The following is a 19,018-nucleotide window of genomic DNA, read 5'->3' on the forward strand; positions in this document are numbered from 1 at the left end:
AACCCAGTCCTGTTCTTATCTTGGGCACACTGTTTAAGACTTCCTTGGTCCAAGAACTTTTCCTAGACTGACTGGAAATTGTCTGACTATTCCTTTGTAGCTGAACTTTGAACCCGCTCAGCAATATTAATGCTTGTAGTAGTATCTCAAAGATTTTAATTTCTTCCATTTCTGCCTTGGTTGCAAGCATTTTCTCCTTCATTAGTGAATCCCACTGTCCTTTGTATGGTGTCCTCCACATTTTCCTTTTCTCAGTATATTCCTTTTCTGAATGTTAGAATGATTTGTTTTTTACATTGGCTGAACATTTATTCTGTGCTTGATCAAAAGTGTGTCCTACATCATGTGCTTTATACCTGTTTTTTTCATTTAATCTTCACTATACCCCATAAGGTGTAGGTACTGCTAATTTTTTAGTGAAACAATACATGTTGATTATGAGAGGATTTTGTCTATTCTGAATTTGGTCAGCATTTGTCTTTTTTGTACGTTTCAATTCTGAGTATTTGAATTCTGACTTGAAGTGTTTTTTCACATAGTAGCTTTGTAAGGATATTCCCTGCTGTCTTATTCTTACTTTTTTTTTGTGTACCAGTGGCAGCCGGGATTCAGTGTGGACAGGGTGAGGTTTGAGAGCTTACTCTAGACTTAATTCAAGAGTACCTTATTCCACACATACATAGACGTGTAGCTTCTTTTTTGGTAGGAGTGGGGTTGGCATGACTTCTGGTTTTGTGATTCTCTTATTTCTGTAGGATTCCCAATTTCCATTACTTGCTTCCTTTTTTTGCCACAAAACTGCCAAAGGCTGTCTCTTTCTCCTCCAAAAGCAGTGCCTTCCCAAATTGCTGGCTGCATGCACTTTCTGGTCCCTTCCTTTCAATTCCTCAGTAGCCCGTGCTCTGATCTACCGAGTTGGAGACGTGTCTTTATTATTTTTGCACGTAGGGTGTGGTGTTCTTCGGGGGGCTGTGTCCAACACTGCCGGTGTCTGCCTCACTGTCTAGTGTGGGCTTGGGAGCTGGCTCTGTTGGTGTTTGGATGTTTACTTCTCTACTTACCTACAAATGGAAGTTTGTAATACTCTCTGACTCCTCGTTTTATAGTAGACGTGGATTAGGGGTGGTTTTATAGGCTATATGGAGAGATTGGAATTTAGACAGCTAGTATTATTCTATAGGACACAGCTCTTTGACTTTTGTTATATTTTATCTTTTAAGTATCTTAATGTTAGTGTCCCATTTTTATTCTTCAAGTACTTTTTCTTATTCTTGGTTTTAATCTCATCCTGTTTTCGTTTTACAGATAATAATGTCCTCCCTTGACACATTTATTATTGCTTTTATTTTTTTTTTTAAAGATTTTATTTTTTAAAGAAAGAGAGAGAGAGAGAAAGCACGAGCAGGGGGAGGGGCAGAGGGAGAAGTGGACTCCCTGCTGAGCAGGGAACCTGATGCAGGGCTTAGCCCCCTGCATTTTTTCTCTTTCCTCACATTGCTGCTTTTGCTGCTTTTTTTCAAAATTTGTTTTGGAATCTCTTGCTTTTGTCTTGAGTGTTCTTGAAATAGCTGCTGTCCTCTGGCTGTCTGTAAACACTGTTCACTGAGATGTGCCAGTGAAGTGCCCAAGCTGACAGTGCAAAGCCAAGCAGGTATATGGTCTCCTTGTCTTTATTCCAGCATTACTGGTTGGGGAGCTGGCTTCTGCATTGAGGAGACCTTCCCAGAGGTCTGCATTTGAAGTCTTTTCATTGGGCAACTTAGTTTCTCCAGAGATGAATCCTTTAGTATCTTTCTTGGGTTGGAATAAACCTGTTTGCTCAAATTGAAGAGACAGTGGGCGACAAGGGTTCACGGTGCTCCTGTTACTTGGTGTACACAATTTCTCTCAGATCCCCCACTCTCCAGCACCTTGTCCTTGTATGTCCTTTGAAGGGTTGGCAGGGTCTGTATTCTCATAATCATAGCTTGACTAGGCACCTGTGTTTGGTTTCTATCATTTTTCTTAATCTTCTCATTGCTTCAGCCACTTTACGTTTTCCAAGTTGTTGAACTTTCCATCCACTATCGTCTCATATCTTTTCAAAATCTGTTTACTGCCATTTAGTGGTTTTAGGTGGGAGAAGAAATGGGTGCATATGACCCTATTTTGAAGTTATACTTGGATTACATGAAATACGGAAGATCGTACCCATTTCTGCACTCATCTAGATTAATTTCAGGTTATTTTCCTAATGTTATTAGAACAAAATAAAATTTTGCTGTTTTCCGGAAAGATAATTATATTCCTCAGTCACTGCAGCTGCCGGAAAAGATTTCCTACTTATATTAAAATTTGGAATCTTGTCTTTGTTCAGTGAGTACATGTTCACTCTGTGGTAGATGGTTCTACTAGCAGGAGGTAGGTGAGGGTCTAGGCCTGTGGTCTCCAGCCTCCTCCTGGCTGCAGAGTGAGGACAGGGAGCACTATTAAAAATAATATAAATGAATATGAAAGACCAGTAGTTAAAGCAATTCCAATCAAAAACAAATTAAAAAACCAGGGTTGCTTTATCTGGAATGCCAGGGTTTTTTCCAAAGCATGTTTGTAAGTTGACAATTGCATGCAATATGAAGCTACATATGTTGATCATATTTGACACTTCTCAGCTCTTTTTTTTTCCACTTGTTGATAGAGCACCTCATTGAAAGCCCCCTGCTGATTTAATTAGCAAATGCCAATTAGAATTACAGCTGGTTGGATTTGGGTACAAGTGTGAAGCAATTGATCTCTTGAGAATGAAAATGTTTTGCTTTCATATTCTCTAGAGAAAACATACTTAAAGCTGATTTCATAATGCTGTGAAAATACATTCTTTGGGAGTATGTGCTATTAAATATGCTTCACTTTAGAATCATTATCTCACCCCTCTGTGGTTGCTGGTCTTGGCTTCTTGTGACTTCTCTTTATCAGGGATTCATGATCTTGGCACATCACCCAACCTTTCAGCTTTTGTGTCCTCATCTGTAAAATGTTGCTGTTAATGTCTGCTTTAGTCTTTTAAATAGTTGAAAAATTAAATGTGATAATAGATGTGAAAGTGTTCCAATAGCATAAAATACTATCAAGATTACACTATTGTCATTATTGTTATTACTGTAATTAGTATTTGCTGGCCTGTTCACTCTCGATCCTTCTACAGACACAGGAATGCCCTGAAAAGAGCATGCTGGCTTTTTAGTCAAATTTCTGCCTTCTTCATTTATTAGCAGTGAGAACTGGGGAGTCCCTTAATCCCTGTCTGAGCCTCATTTCTCCCTTTCTTCAGCAGGGTTAGTTATACCAGGATTGTGCGGAGGCTTGTAAAGATACGTCATGAGATCTGAAGAGAATATTGTAAATCTCAGAAATTGTTTCTGTGATTCTCCATTTTCTCACAGATTTGCCACTTGTTCCTTTAATACTACAGAAAAGGGGGGCAAAGAGTTGAGTATTAAGTATAAATAAAAGAATAAAAAAATTATATTCTCAGTTATCTTTTATTAAGTGATCTTAATATCAGTGGGACCTATGCTGAAGAATAGTGTGGAATTAGTAATGAGTGATCCGAAGATTCAGCAGGGTAGAGGTATCCAGCAGAGACTTGCAGACCAGCTAGAGATGGACCAGAGGACATCAGCCACGCCCTCTCCTTTAAATAGTAAATGTGTGTGATCCTCACCTGTCAATGTTAGTGAGATCCAAAATCAGTACCCCTTCAACACAAGCTAGTCTTAGCCCATTTAGAATACAAACTGTTCTCTTCTTTGCCCTAATTGCTTTGAATAGAATTAATCCATTTTTCTCTGGTATCTGACATTTCTCTTTTGTGTTTTATGTTCTTAGAAAACCATATGTACTTATTTGAAGGTAAAGATTATTCCAAGGAGCCTAGTAAAGAAGATAGAAAATCATTTGAGCAACTGGTGAACCTGCAGAAAACCCTTTTGGAGAAAACTTCGCAAGAGGGCCGGTTACTCCGAAATAAAAGCAGTGTAAGGACTATTAATTTACGTAAAAGAATAAATTCTCCCAAATTTGCATACTAAGAGAATAAAAATGATGCTGGGAGTGATTTATTGAGAAATAAGCATGTAAATATTTGTTGAAATGTAAGTATAATTAACTGTAGTATAAAAACCGTGTAAAAGTTGGCATAAATAACATTAACAGGAAGAGTGTATTTTACCATTTAATGCAGGTGAAAGCAGCCCTGTCCATCTTAGCCATCCCAGAAGGGATTACCAAAATACCACACCCTGCTCCCAATAATTTGACCCTGTGTCACTAAGAGAGTGTGGCAGTCATGAACGATGTATGTAATGTCCTTGGTATTTGGCACTTAGTATGTGCTCATTAAATGCTAGCTATCATTAAGATAATCTTGATGTTGAAATACTCTGAGAAAGAATTATATAATACGTTATAGGAAGATTTCCTTTAAAAATGGTTAAACTGGGGCCCCTGGGTGGTTCAGTGGGTTAAGCATCTGCCTTCAGCTCAGGTCATGATCTCAGGGTCCTGGGATTGAGCCCCGCATCGGGCTCCCTGCTCAGCAGGGGAGTCGGCTTCTTCCTCTGTCTCTGCCCTCCCTCAGCCCCTGCTCATGCTCTCTCTCGCTCTCTCAAATAAATAAATAAAATCTTCTTTAAAAATTAAAAAAAAATAAAAATGGTTAAGCCTAAAAATGGCCTCTTGCAAGGTATGGATGCTTTCTATAAAAAAAAAGTTACTTTTCTGAAGTACCTGGTCCTATTGAAATCAATCAAATGATATACTGCTGTACCAACCATGCCAGTGCTTTGGTTGAGCTTAGAGCACAATATCCTGATCGCTGAGCCAGTGAGATGTGTAATGTGGGCAGTAAATTGAAGTGTCTTGCCACCACTGCCCACCACACAAGGGGGCAGGGAGATGCAGTTTTGTGAAATATTAAGCGTGTTGCTTTCACACAGAATGTGTTTTAGGGATGAATGAAACTCATGAAGGGATAGGCAGCCCCCAACCTTCCTGGTTATAGATCTTGTTCTTCCTACAGGTTCTCCTCCCAGGCCTTGCGGAGGGGTCTACCAAAAGGAAGCAGATTCTGAGCCCAGAGGAACTGGAGGACAGAAGGAAGAAGAGACAAGAAGCAGCAGCCAAGAGAAAGAGACTAATGGAGGAGAAGAAGAGGAAAAAGGAAGAAGCAGAACATGAGAAAAAGTATGTGTGTATTATTTGACTGTATTATCATAAAGCTGATTAGGGTAACATTTAAAGGAATCACTACTGTAAACTGAGTCCACAGTTAAACATTTTAAAATTGCAGAAAACTTCTATAAAACTGGTAGCTTCTTCTGGTAATAGAAGATTTTTTTAAAGATTGAACTTTAACCCTAACAGTGTACTTTTGTAAAAGTCCTGAGTGCCTAAGGTAGACTCATTCAGTTGGAGGGAGAAAATGTTAAGATTTTATTGTCGCCGTCTGACAAAGAGTAGTTCACTTGAATAGTATTTTAATCTTGTTCTTAAAAACAGGGACATCCAGTGATGGCTGCTCATTATTGAAGTATAGTCAGGAGGCAGCTAGGCTAATCAGTAAGACTTCTTGTTGATTTACAAATAGGCAGAAAACTGCAGTCAGGGTGAGTGTCTAATTGCATTTCCACTGGGCCCTTGCTGTTTGTGAATAGCAGGATGAAGTGCGCTCCAAGGGAAATTGTGATAGGCCAGGTTAATTTCCTTTTCTCTCTGGCCTGTTGAAGGATGGCCTGGTGGGAGTCCAACAATTACCAGTCCTTCTGCCTGCCTTCCGAGGAGAGTGAACCAGAGGACCTAGAGGACAGGGAAGATGAGAGCTCTGCCCAGCTGGATTATGAAGATCCAGATTCAACTGCCATCAAGTATGTTAGTGGTGATGTCACCCACCCACAGGCTGGGGCAGAGGATGCTATCATCGTGCACTGTGTAGGTAGGAGAAGTGGTACTGGCCAAGGGTGGGTACCTTGTTCTTTATGGTGCCAAGAACTGGGGAGGAGGAGGCAGAAGCCTAACCTAGGGATGATTGATGGGCCGATGTGGTCTTGTCAAAAAAGGGCAAATTTTAGAATCCAGAGACATAGATTTGACTGTCGGTGCTCTCATTTACCTGGTTGCATATAATTGAATAATTCCCTGTTCTCTGCACAAGTTTTTTAAGAGGGTGAAAGGAGTCAATATATATAAGACCAATCTTTTGAGAAAAAGCAAAACTGCAAGGATATTCCCCCTGCTTCCATGATCTTTGCACTTTTTACTTCCTCTGCCTGGAACCCTCTTTCCACAGATAACCGCAGTAAGCATTGGTCAAATGTCTGCATCTCAGAGAGGTCTCCCGAGTGCCTCATGTAAAACAGACCCCACCTCCATGCTTCTGTTATTCTCTACTCCTTTTCTTACCTTAGTTTACTTTATTAACACATATCACCACCCTGACGTATTATGAATGTATTTGTTTATATGGTTATCTCATTGCACTAGAAAATAAATTTAATGGGAGCAGGGATTTTTTTGTTGTTGCCGTCCACTGCTGTAACAGTAGTACCTAGAGCAGTGTCTGACATGTAATACATGCTAACAAATATTTGTAGAATGAGCGAATGACTGTAAATAGAAGGTACTAACCAGCTATGTTAGTAGTAGCTCAAATAAGTCATTTAACCTTTTTTCTTCCTTACCTGTGAAATGGGAGCTGTATGCTGTTGTATTACCAGTGCTTTAGCTGTATGTTACACCTACTCTCCACCTTTCCTATTATGATAGCCATGTATATTCCATAAAACCTAAACATATGAGAAGTCCAACCTGTGATGTTCCTGGGAGGCTACATAGGTGTTTCTTGCCTTTGAAAAATCATCCTTCTACAAATCTGGCATACCTTTGTGTTTTTGAATTATGGACTGGATTTTGCCTTCTATAAATGAAAATTTTTTTTTCTTCTTTCAGATGACTCTGGTCGCTGGGGCAGAGGTGGTTTATTCACAGCTTTGGAAACACGATCTGCTGAGCCAAGAAAAATATATGAGCTGGCTGGGAAAATGAAAGGTAAGAAGCAAAGTAGAGAAAAGGGGTAGGGATGGAATACAAGAGGAGAGGAAACTTGGGGCAGGTATCACATGGGTTATGAAGCACTAGTTAAGGAGTTGGGAGAGCTAGTTGGGGTCTCATTAGCTAGTTTTGTCATCATTTAACTAGTTATGGCAGTCCTTTACCCTCCCTGTGCCTGTTTTCTCATCTGTAATTTCTGATTAATACTTATTCCACCTACCTCATGGGACTATAATGAGGATAGTGGATAGGCAAGTATTCTGATAAATATCAATCCCTCTGTGCATGTTTAAGTATTGGAATGAAGAGCATTTCATTGTTTACAAACTCCACTGCGACCAACTCACCCCCTCTTCATAAGGGAATATTTCTTGAAAATGTCAGAGACCTGTGCGAAAGAAATCAGACCTGCTATTTAAGTGCTAACAAGAGCTGGCGTTGGGTGTTGAAGAGGAGAAGGTTGTATTATGAAGTTAGCATAGGCTGAGATACAGCCCTCCCTGGAGACAGAAGTAAAGGTGCTTGGGGCCAGAGGAACTTGGAAGTCTGGAATTATCCCCCCTTGGCATGGAGAAGGAGAAAGGATCCTTCTTTTACGTGCAGAAATCACAGAGCAGCAAGAGGAGTAAAATTATCACTGTCATTATTTTCTGGGGATTTGAGAGGCCAAAGGACGTTGTTCAATAGAGAAGGGCCCTTCAGATTCTTCAGAGATTAGTTTTCCCTAATTCTTCTGCCTAGTTCTTTAGGGTGGAAAGGGATATAAAGACTTAGGAGGAACACTCTTTCTACTAAAATAGGTTACTGATAGAAAGGTTTAAAGGTTAAAATAACTGACATCCAGATATTGATTGGACAGTTGGAAAAGCAGAGAATTCAGGAGATGTCAGAGCTAGAAATGAAGACTGAGGAATGCCTGTTTAGATCCTTGTTTGAAACTGTGAGGGAGGCAGGACAGGGAAATGAGAGGGCAGAGAACAGAACATGGAAGACACTTCCACTTAGGAACTACAGCAAGAAGGTGAGACAGAAGGAATTGTGAGCTAAGAGAACCTTGAGAATGTAATATTTTGAAGTATAAAAGAGGAGAGGGTGTCAAGTAGTGGTCTGCATTGTCAGGCACCAAAGTGAGGATGAGAACTGGGAAAAGGCCATTGGATTTGCATGACTTTGGAGTACTTTGAGGAGAGTGTGAAGACTAAACCTTGGTTGCACAGAGTTAAGGCGTAAGTGGTCAGTAAGGAAACAGGGTTGAGAGTGTGCACTCTTCTGAAGAAGAACTGAAATAGGGTAGACAGGGTAGGTGAAAGTGTGGGCTAGAATTACCAGGGAGAGCTTCGTGGAGGCAGTGAAAGTAATCTTGGGCCTGGAAAGATGGGTTGAATTTAAGTGAGTGGAGAGAAATGGATGACGATCCCTGACTGTCTCATGCCTTTTGGTATTCCCACAACTCGTCATTCCCAGTACAGGGTATTGAATGACCCAGGCCGTTACACAGTGAATGTGTTTAGGGAATGGTGTGTAGGCCAGGCAGGCCAGAGTAGAGGGTTGAGGCTGAGGAAGAGAGGAGAGTTTGATTTTAAAGAGAGGGATTTGGACCACATTATAGAAGACCGCATGTGGCTTGTCCAGGGAGACGCCATTCTAAGCAGGACCTTATCCAGTGGGTAATGGCTAGTCATTTGGGACTTTAAATAGAAGATGGCCTAACAGAGCCTCTATTTTAGAATAACTTAAAAGATTGGGGTGTGTAGGATGGACTGAGAGAAAAGGTTCAAACTGAAGTATGTAAAACCATATAATTATTTTAGCACGTTTTTCTAGAGCATTAGTTTGATTTGATTTGGATGAGTTAGGAAAATGTACAAATAGATGCAGATAGAGTAGAGTGCAATATTTGAATGGTTTAAAATGAACAGAAGGCTTCTGAAGGAATTTCAAGTTCATAATGCTCTCCCCTACCCATCCCCAGATGATCGGTTTGCATTCACTCTCCAATACCTGCAGGAGTACTATGTAGGTAATACATAAGGGACATGGAACTGGGAGATCATAAAAATTCAGAAGTGAAGAGGGTGACATCACCAACATTGGCAGTAGAAGACATTCCTCCTTTACCCTTTTTAATTGATGAATTAGACATCCATACACAAACAAAAGCATGTTGGTGGGTCTTTTGGGACCTAGCACCTTACTCCAAAGGACCAGAGAGGAGGCTTGCCCACCACTGCCACCCATAAGAGACAGACAAACCTCCATACAGGCTACAGAGCCAGCACAATTGCCTAGACCCCTCTTGCTTCTGTCAGGGAAAAATTGGATGAGTGCTGACCAGGCAGGTACTCATGCATGAGACAGAACTTGCAGAGATCCAGCCTTCCTGTAGGAAGACTCCAGCATACCATTGGAGAAGGAAAAAAAGAGAGAGAAAAAAAAAATAGGAGTTAGTCACAGTGGAGGTGGTAAGAGTAACTCTCCTGCCGCTGCCTCTCCCCCAAGGAAACACTGAATGGACTGCTGTATTTAGTGGAAGTGACCTCTCCTGTGGGGGGAAAGGAAAGTGGTAAGTAAGCTCCTAGCTGTCCCAGTCAGATGGAACACAGCTGGAGAAACCCATTTTCTTTGCCAGCACCCAGAGTACTAAGGTGGGAGTTCTGTGACTGGGAGCAGGCAGATCCGAATTTCAAATGGTATCAGAGGGTTTATGCTCAACAGGAAGTTCATCCACAGGCTCCCGCAAAACACTGAGTGCTAAACCCACACTTCCTATGACTCTGCTGCCGGCCCTTTGTGCAGGCTCCCAAGTGTGTCTGTGAGAGCGAGCTCTGGTAGACAGGGAGCACGCTCAGAACAGGCCATGGTCATTGGTCAAGTAAAAAAAAAACCACAAACCTGAGCTATATATAGTTCTAGAATGCTATTTTCAGTAGGCAGCTTGGTGAATTGTAACATCCAGAGATGACACAAAGGCTTAAAAATTTGGTCCCAAGAGAGAGCAAGAAGAGTGGAGCAGGTATACCTCATAAACACAAGGAATAACTCAGTAACAATACCACAGAACATAAAACCCTCTGCTGAAAGCAGTGAGCACAGAGTTAAGGAGGTATCTGTTACTTCAAATGCAAAAGCAGCAGTGCATAACTACGAGGAATGTGAAAAATCAAGGAAATATGGCATCACAGAAAGAAAATGACAGTTCTCCAGCAACCAAGCTCAAAGGCACAGAATATTGCAATCTAACTGATAAGGAATTCAGAATAGCAGTTATGAATAAATTCAATGAGTTACAAGAACACTCAAAGGCAATTCATTGAAATCAGGAATAGAACATATGAACAAAATGAGTTCTGTTCTGTAAAAGAGAAGCAAACAAGTTCTGGAGCTGAAGAATTTGATGAATGAGGTGAAGACTACAATAGAGAGCAGCTGAGCAGGGCAGACCAGATGGAAGAAAGAATAAATGACTTGGAGGAGAGGAATTTTGAAATAACACAGAAGAGACGAAAGAATAGAGATTAAATAGGAGTGAAGAAAGTATATGAGCTATGGGATTGGATCTAAAAGACAACTATCAGAGTAAGACAAATCTCAGAATAATCAGGCTTCGAGAAAAGGAAGAGAGGGAGAAGGGGGCAGAGTTTATTTAAAGAAATGATAGCTGAGAACTGCCCAAACCTGGGGAAAGACTGGGACGTATAAGTCCACAAAGCTAATAGATCACCCCATTATTCAATGCAGAAAGACCTTCCCCAAGACACATTATAATGAAACTGAAAAATCAATGATAAAGAATCTTAAAAGAAGCCAGGGGGGAGAGAACATAACCTAAAAAGGACCTTCATTAGGCCAACAGCAGATTTCTCAGCAGAAACTACAAGCCAGGAGGGAGTGGAATGAAAGATTCAGTGTCTAAAGACTGCCAACTAAGGACAGCGTATCTGGCCAAGTTATCTTGCAGATAAGATATTCCAGACAGAAGCTAAGGGAGTTCACTACAATAGACCTACCTGTGTGCAAGATGCTGAAAGGAGTTCTTTGAGCCGAAATGAAAAGATACTGATCAGTAACATGAAAACATGGAACACAACACACTAGTAAAGGTGAAAAATAGAGTTAGGTAACTGTAATCTATATTAGGATGGTGTTTTAACACTCAACTCCAGTATAAAGGTTAAAGGAAAAGAATAGTAAAAAGAACCATTAATGAATACAGAATATAAAAGGAGGTAAAAAGGGATAAAAGGAATAAAAGGGAGAGCCTTAATAGGTGATTGAACATAAGTTGCTGTCAGCTTAAGGTGGACTGTTTTACCTGTAAGATGTTTTATGGTAACAACATAACAAAAACCTAGAGCAGATCCACAAGAGACAGAGGGGAAATGTAGCATACCACCACAGAAAATAACCACTTTATGAAGGTAGGCAGGAACTGAGGGAAAAAGAAACTGGAAGTACAGAGCAACCAGAAAGCAGTGAGTAATGTGACATTAGTAAGGACTTACATAAATTAATTACTCTAAATGTAAATGGATTGAATTCACCAAGCAAAAGGCACAGAGTGGCTGATGGAAAAAAATAAACAACAGGACACAGCTATTTGCTGCCTACAGGAGACTAACTTGAGCCTTAAAAACACACATAGACTCAAAATGAAGGGATGAAGAAAGACGCTCTGTGCAGGTGGGAACTGAAGAAAGTGGGGGTAGCCATCCTTACATCAGACAAAGTAGACTTTAGACCAAAATGATAGTAAGAGACAAAGTCATTATATAATGATAAAGGGATCAATGCATCAAGAAGGTATAACGATAGTATATATGCACCCAACATCGGAGCACCTAAATATATTAAATACTAACAGATATGAAGGGAGAAATAGACAACAATGCAGTAATAGTATAATAGTGATATATCACTTTCAACAATGCACAGATCATCCAGAGAGAAAAGCAACAAGGAGGTAGACTTGGACCAAATAGTACATCAAATTAACTTAATAGATATCTATAGAAAATTTCATCCAACAGCAGTAGAATACACATTTTTCTCAATTACACATGAAACATTGTCAAGAATAGATCATACGATAGAGCACAAAACAAGTCATAGCAAAATAAAAGACTGAAATCATACCAAGTATCTTTTCCAACCGCAGTGGGTGAAACTAGAAATTTTTAATGAGGAAAGTTAGGAAATCTCCAAATATGTGGAAACTAAACAGCACACTCCTGGACAATGAGTGAATCAAAGAAGAAATCAAAAGGCAGACCAAAGACTATCTTGAAACAGTTGGAAAACAACATACCAAACACGGATGCTGCGAAAGCACTTCTGACAGGGCAGTCGATAGCAATAAATGCACGTGTTAAGAAATGATATTTCAAATAAACAGCCTAACTTTATACCTCAAGAAACTAGAAAAAGAAGAGCAAAGTAAGCCCAAAGTTAGCAGAAGGAAGGAAATAAAGATCAGATCTGAAATAAAATTAGAGACCAGAAAAATCAATAGACAAGATCAGTGACTCTAAGAGCTGGTTTTTTGAAAATATAAAAATGATAACCCTTTAGCAAGAGTAAGAAGAAAGAAGACTCAAAGTCAGAAATGAAAGAGGAGAAATTACAGCTGACACTGCAGAAAAACATTAAGATCATAAGTCACCACTATTGAACAATTTTACACCAACAAACTAGATAATCTAGAAGAAATGGATAAATTTCATAGTCATACAGCCTACTAAGACTGAAGATATATAAAGCCTGAACAGACTGATTATGAGTGAGGAGATTGACTCAGGTTTTAAAAACCTCCCAGAACCAGATGCCTTCATGGACGAGTTTTACCAAACTTCAAGAAGAGTTAGTGCCAACCCTTCTCAGTCTTCCAGAAAAATTGAAGAGGAGGGAACACTTTCAGACTCATTCTGCGAGGCCGGTATTACCATGATACCAAAGTCAGGTAAGGACACTCTAAGAAAAGGAAACTGTAGACCAGTATCCTGATGAATATCGATGTGAAAATTCTCAAAAAAATATTAGCAAACCAAGCTTAAGAACTCTTTAAAAGGATGACACAGCATGACCGCGTGGGATGCAGGGATAGTTCCTCATGTGCAAATCAAATGTGATACTCCACATCAGTAGAATGAAAGTCAAAAATCATTAAACATCTCAACAGATGCAGTAAAAGCATTTGACAAAATACAACATCCTTTCATGATAAAAACACTCCACAGAATAAGTATAGGGGGAACATACATCAACATAATAAAAGCCATATATGTTACCCACAGTTAACATTGTATTCAACAGAGAAAAATCAAAAGCTTTTCCTCTAAAATTAGGAACAAGATCGGGGTGCCTGTCTATACTCCTCATTCTTATTTAACATAATAACGGCAGTCCTAGCTAGAGCAATCAGGCAAGACAAATTAAAAGGCATCCAAATCAGGAAAAAAGTAAAGTTGTTATTATTTGCAGATGTGATCTTATATATTGAAAACCCCAAATTCTCAATATATTGGATTTAATCAATTGGAAAAAGAACTATTGGATGTAATCAATGTATTCAATAAGTTGCAGGATCTAAAATCAATACACAGAAATCAGTAAGTTGCAGGATCTAAAATCAATACCCAGAAATCAGTGCCTTCTCTATGCATTAGCAATGAAACATCTGAAAAAGAAATGAAATGCCATTCACCATTAACATCAAACACAATAAAATATCTAAGAATTAACTTAACCAAGGAAGTAAAAAGATTTAGACAATGAAAAATACAAGACTTTGTTTAAAGAAATTGAAGAAGACATAAAGAATTGAAAAGATATTAACTCTTCTGATCAGTGATTGTGAAATATCATTTAAGTGCTCATGCTACACAAAGCCATCTCTGCATTTAATGCAATCTCTATAAAAGTTCCAATAGCATTTTCTACAGCAGAATCCTAAAATTTGAATGAAACCAAAAAAGACCTTGAATAACCAAATTGGTCACTAGAAAGAAGAACAAAGCAGAAGGCATCACACTTCCCGATTTCAAACTATACGACAAAGTGATAATAATTAAAATGGTATGGTACCAGCATAAAAATAGACACATAGATCAATGGAACAGAATACAGACCCCAGAATTAAACCTCTAAATACATTGCCAACTGATATTTGATAAGGGAGCCAAGAACATCCAATAGGGAAAATGTAGTCTTTTCAGCAAATGATGTTGGGAAAACTAGATAGCCACATGCAGGAAAATAAATTGGGACTCCTACCTTGCTCCACTCACAAAAATTATCTCAAAATGGATCAAAGACTTAAACATAAGACCTGATACCATAAAACTCCTAGAAGAAAACCAAGGGAAGAAGTTCCTTGAGATTGGCCTTGGCAGAAAGTAATTTTAAGGAAGAAAATCAATAAGTGGGGCTACATCAAACTTAAAAGCTTCTGCACTTTAAAAGAAACAATAAAATGGAAAGGCAACCTACAGAAAGGAAGAGAATATTTGAAAACCGTATATTGGATAAGGGGTTACTATTCAACATTTATAAAGAACTTGGACAACTCAACAGAAAAAAAAAAAAAAACAGTCTGATTGAAAAGTGAACAGAGGAACCAAATAGATATTTTTCCAAAGAAGATGTACAGAAACTGGTACTGGTTTCTGGGACAATGGAACATGAAAAGATGCTCAACATCAGTAATTATCAGGGAAATGCATATCAAAACTACAATGAAATATGACCTCACACCTGTCAGAATGTCTATCATCAAGAAGACATTAAGTATTGATGAGGATGTGGAGAAAAGGGAACCATCATGCACAATTGGTGGGAATGCAAACTGGTGCAGTCACTATGGAAAACAGTATAGAGGTTCCTCAAAAAATTACAATTAGAGCTATCATATCTGGCAAGCCTGCTTTTGGGTATATATTCAAAGGACGTGAAAACAGGTTATCAAGGAGATATCTGCACTCCCATGTTGATTTTTGCATTATTCACAATAGCCAAGATATGGAAACAACTTAAGTGTCAGTCAACGAATGGATAAAGATGTATACACACACACCTGTCCCTTGTATGTGAAATTTAAAACTAAAAAATACCAGAATGAAATGGCGGTTACCAGGGGCTGGGGGTGGTGGAAATAGTAGAGATAACGTTTGAGGGTACATACTTGCACTTAGTAGTTAAATAAGTCCTAGAGGTCTAATACACAGTGCAGGGACTACAGACAATAGAACTTTATTGTAAACCTTGAAATTGCTAAGAGACTAGGTCATAATTGTTCCCACCACTAGAAGGAGTGACAGTTACGGGATGTGACTGAGATGTTAGCTCATGCTACAGTGGCAATTGTATTGCAGTATAAATGTGTAAATCAGTATTTTGTATACCATAAACTTACACAGTGTTACATGTCAGTTACAGCTCCATAAAAAAATAGACAATAGAAAGTGTTTGTGAGCATGTGGAGAAATTAGAACACTTGTGCATTGATGGTGGGAATGTAAAATGACATAACTGCTATGGAAAACAGTTCGGTGTTTCCTGAAAACATTAAGAATAAAATTACTGTATGATTCAGCAATCCCTCTTGTAAGAACTGCAGTCAGAGACTCAAACAGATATTTGTACACCCATGTTTCATTATTCACAATGGCCTAAAGGTGGAAACAACCCAAGTATCTGCTGGATGAATAGATAAACAGTACGGTATATATTCATACAGTGAGCTATTATTCAGCCTTGGAAACCAGGAAATTCTCACACATACTACAACACGGATGACTCCTGAGGACATTAGGCCAAGTAAAATAAGCCAGTCATGGACAAGTATTGTGTGATTCCACTTAGATGAAGTATCTCCAGTAGATTCGCAGAGGTAGAAAGTAAGAGTGGTGGTTGTAGGGGAGATGGGGAGAAGAAGTTTAATGAGTATGGAGTGTCAGTTTTGCGAGGTAGAGAGAGTTGCGGAGATTGATTGCATAGCAGTGTGAAGGTACTTGACACTACTGAGCTGTGCGCTTAAAATGGTTACGATGGTAAATTTTATGTTAGTTATATTTTACCACAATAAAACATTTTAAAAAATGAAAGTTTTTGAGCAAAAAAACCCCTCAGGAGTGGATCATGTGAGTACCTGCTAAGGCAGTGACTGAAGCTGAGAGGGAGAGAAAGTGAGATTGTAACCTGATTGGCCGAAAAGGAAGGGAGTCCAGGGCAGTCACAAGAGTCCCTCTTGGGGGTCTCGGTCCAGAGTGAAGCTCATGTTCCGTCTGTTGCTCTTTTATTTTACCTCAGACTTGAATTTGGGAGGTGTCCTTTTATTTCCTATTGATGATAAAGAGTCAAGAAACAAAGGGCAGGATTTGGTAAGTAAAAATCTCTTATCAGAACTAAATTTTGGCTCACCTCACCTTTTAAAACCTCTCCTGTTCCTGCTGGCCTCTCTGTCAGCGTATTAGTTGCAAGGGCTGCCATAATAAAACACCACCAACACTATACTTTCAGGGATCATTTCTATAGTTTGTTATAAAACACTACCAACTAGGTGGCTTAGAAAACAGATGAATTTCTTCACCGTTCTGGAGGCTACCGGTCCAAGATTAAGGTGCCAGCAGGGCTGATTTCCTCTGAGGCCTCTCTCCTTGGCTTAGTGGTGGCCACCTGTGTGTTTCCTCACATGGTCTTTCCTCTCTGTGTGCACATCCCTGGTGTCCCAGTCTATGTCCAAATTTCTTCCTGTAAGCACAGCAGTCAGACTGGATGAGGCACCACCTTAGTGGCCTCATTTTAACTTATTTCCTTCTTTAAAAGGCCCTGTCTCCACACACGGTCACATTTGAATTTGAGAGGACACCTCACACAGTACCAGCTCATAGGAAATGCTCAGGAAACACTGAATAAGAAAACATGACTCAAAACTCCAAGTGTTTCATTGTTTACTACGTGAAAAGTTGTGTAAAAGATTGTGTTTAGTAGCCAGCCATAAGCAGAAGAGAGGAGCCGAGCCATATTTCCTCTACCTGTATTAACATTCTCCTTTGGGGGCACCTGGGTGGCTCAGTCAGCTAAGCGCCCAACTCCTGATTTTGGCTCAGGTCGTGATCTCATAGTCCTGAGATTGAGCCCTTTAGTGGACTCTGCACCGAACGTGGAGCCTGCTTGACATTCCCTCTCTCTCCCTCTGCCTCTCCCACCACTCACACTTTCTCTCTTTCAAAAAAAAATTCTCCTTTTGCATCTTAAGTGTCTCTTACTTACCAGTCCTTTAGAATTCCTCTAAGATGTTTTATTAACCACACTTAACCTTTCTCAAGGGACTGAATTCATATTGAATTTAGAGCCAAATCTTACTGACTTAGAAAAGAAATTTAGAAACCAGGCTGAAAGGGACATGTATTTTCTTGAGGTTGGTGGTCTGTGTGGCTGACAAAGTGGCTTCTGCCTGCTCATTTTTTCAGTCATTTCTAAGACATGTGAACAACATAGTGGTTATGGCATAGATGCTCAGAATCCAGTGACTCAGGAAAACAACTGGTTACCATATGATGGTAGGAATGTCAGTCCCAGACACTCCCTTGACACCCTCTCTAGTCTCCCCCACTTAAGTTAGGACAGGGTGGGAATTACTGGAGCAGAGTTGGAATAGGGGGGTTGGGAGCTGACTGGAGCATCAGCCAGAGGGTTGGATACAGGAACCTATAAAGTCGTTTCTGCTCCTAAGACTGAAAAATTCTTTCTTTACCATTGAGAGCACTTAGGAGAGACAGCATGTTTTGGATGCTGATTTTAACATATCTTAAAAAGAAGAGGAAATACTTGTGTATAAAGTTACCACAAAATAAAAACAATTATGATGGAAGATTAAGTCATGAATTTGGTAGAACGTAGTTCAGGCAAAGCATCCAAAAAAGATGGAGATGAAGCCCCCTCTGTGGGCAGGTCACTTAGTTGACAGTGCAGCCTTCTCGTGTCATGTCAACCATGTGATGGCTATTCCTCCTAGTTGGCCTTGATTGTGGCTCAGCACCGTGATCGCTCCAATGTCCTGTCTGGCATTAAGATGGCAGCCCTAGAAGAGGGCCTGAAGAAGATCTGTTTAGCAGCAAAGAGAAAGAAAGGTAAGCTTTTCAGGAGATGAATTTGTTTCCAGGCATGTGATAGGATCTTTAAAGGGAGATGAGAAATGTAAAGATCCCATTCAATATATATGGTAAAGGTAAACCCCCATATAAGAGACCACACAAGTAACCATCACATCATCTTGATTAGCCTCTTTTCCTTTCCAGATCACTTTTATAGTCATCATCTGTGTGGACCATCTCCCTGCACTGGGATATTTGTATCATGATTTTACAGATGAGGAAGCAGAAGACCAGAGATGTAATAATCTGGTCAGATGCAGTTGGGGAATGCTGTTTATCCTACCCCTTCCCCTCTGCATAGCCGCACCCAGTCCACATTAGCAGACAGTTCTCTGCCAAAAGTCAGAGTGAAGTTTTATTTCCAAACCCATTGTGTCTCAGAATTTGTTGAACTGATTGACTTGTTAAAGAATCTGATTATTTTGGGGTGCCAGAGGTGTGGGCAATTAAGTTCCCGACTCTTAATTTCAGCACAGGTCATGATCTCAGGGTTGTGAGATTGAGCCCCGCCTCCAGCTCCCCACTGAGCATGGAGCCTGCTTAAGATTCTCCCTCTCCCCCTTCCTTCCTCCCCCCTCTTTATTTTTTTTATAATAATTTTTTATTATGTTAGTCACCATACAGTATATCCTTAGTTTTTGATGTAATGTTCCATGATTCATTATTTGCATATAACACCCAGTGCACCATGCAATATGTGCCCCCCTTAATACCCATCACTGGCCTATCCCAATCCCCCACCCTCATCCCCCTCTCTTTAAAAAGAAGAAAAGAAAAGAATCTTT

At 39.8% G+C, this 19,018-nt stretch overlaps 1 protein-coding gene across 6 annotated transcripts in view; it reads left to right on the forward strand.

Annotated features, from left to right (window-relative positions):
• The window catches only part of CHD1L (chromodomain helicase DNA binding protein 1 like), a 223,784-nt gene extending 205,540 nt beyond the window's left edge, over window positions 1–18,244 (forward strand). For 5 of the 6 annotated variants that reach the window (XM_034654193.1, XM_034654192.1, XM_034654191.1 and 2 more), the window contains 6 exons: window positions 3,865–4,013; window positions 5,057–5,220; window positions 5,763–5,968; window positions 6,982–7,080; window positions 16,387–16,457; window positions 18,095–18,244. In XM_034654193.1, coding sequence (XP_034510084.1) covers window positions 3,865–4,013; window positions 5,057–5,220; window positions 5,763–5,968; window positions 6,982–7,080; window positions 16,387–16,457; window positions 18,095–18,229 — 824 coding nt within the window. In that variant the 3' untranslated portion in view covers window positions 18,230–18,244. The remainder of the gene's footprint in view (window positions 1–3,864; window positions 4,014–5,056; window positions 5,221–5,762; window positions 5,969–6,981; window positions 7,081–16,386; window positions 16,458–18,094) is intronic. The other variant, XR_004623404.1, reaches the window with a different exon arrangement.
• The last annotated feature ends 774 nt before the right edge of the window (window positions 18,245–19,018 follow it).

This window comes from Ailuropoda melanoleuca, chromosome 2, assembly GCF_002007445.2.
Source record: "Ailuropoda melanoleuca isolate Jingjing chromosome 2, ASM200744v2, whole genome shotgun sequence".
NCBI lineage: Eukaryota > Metazoa > Chordata > Mammalia > Carnivora > Ursidae > Ailuropoda > Ailuropoda melanoleuca.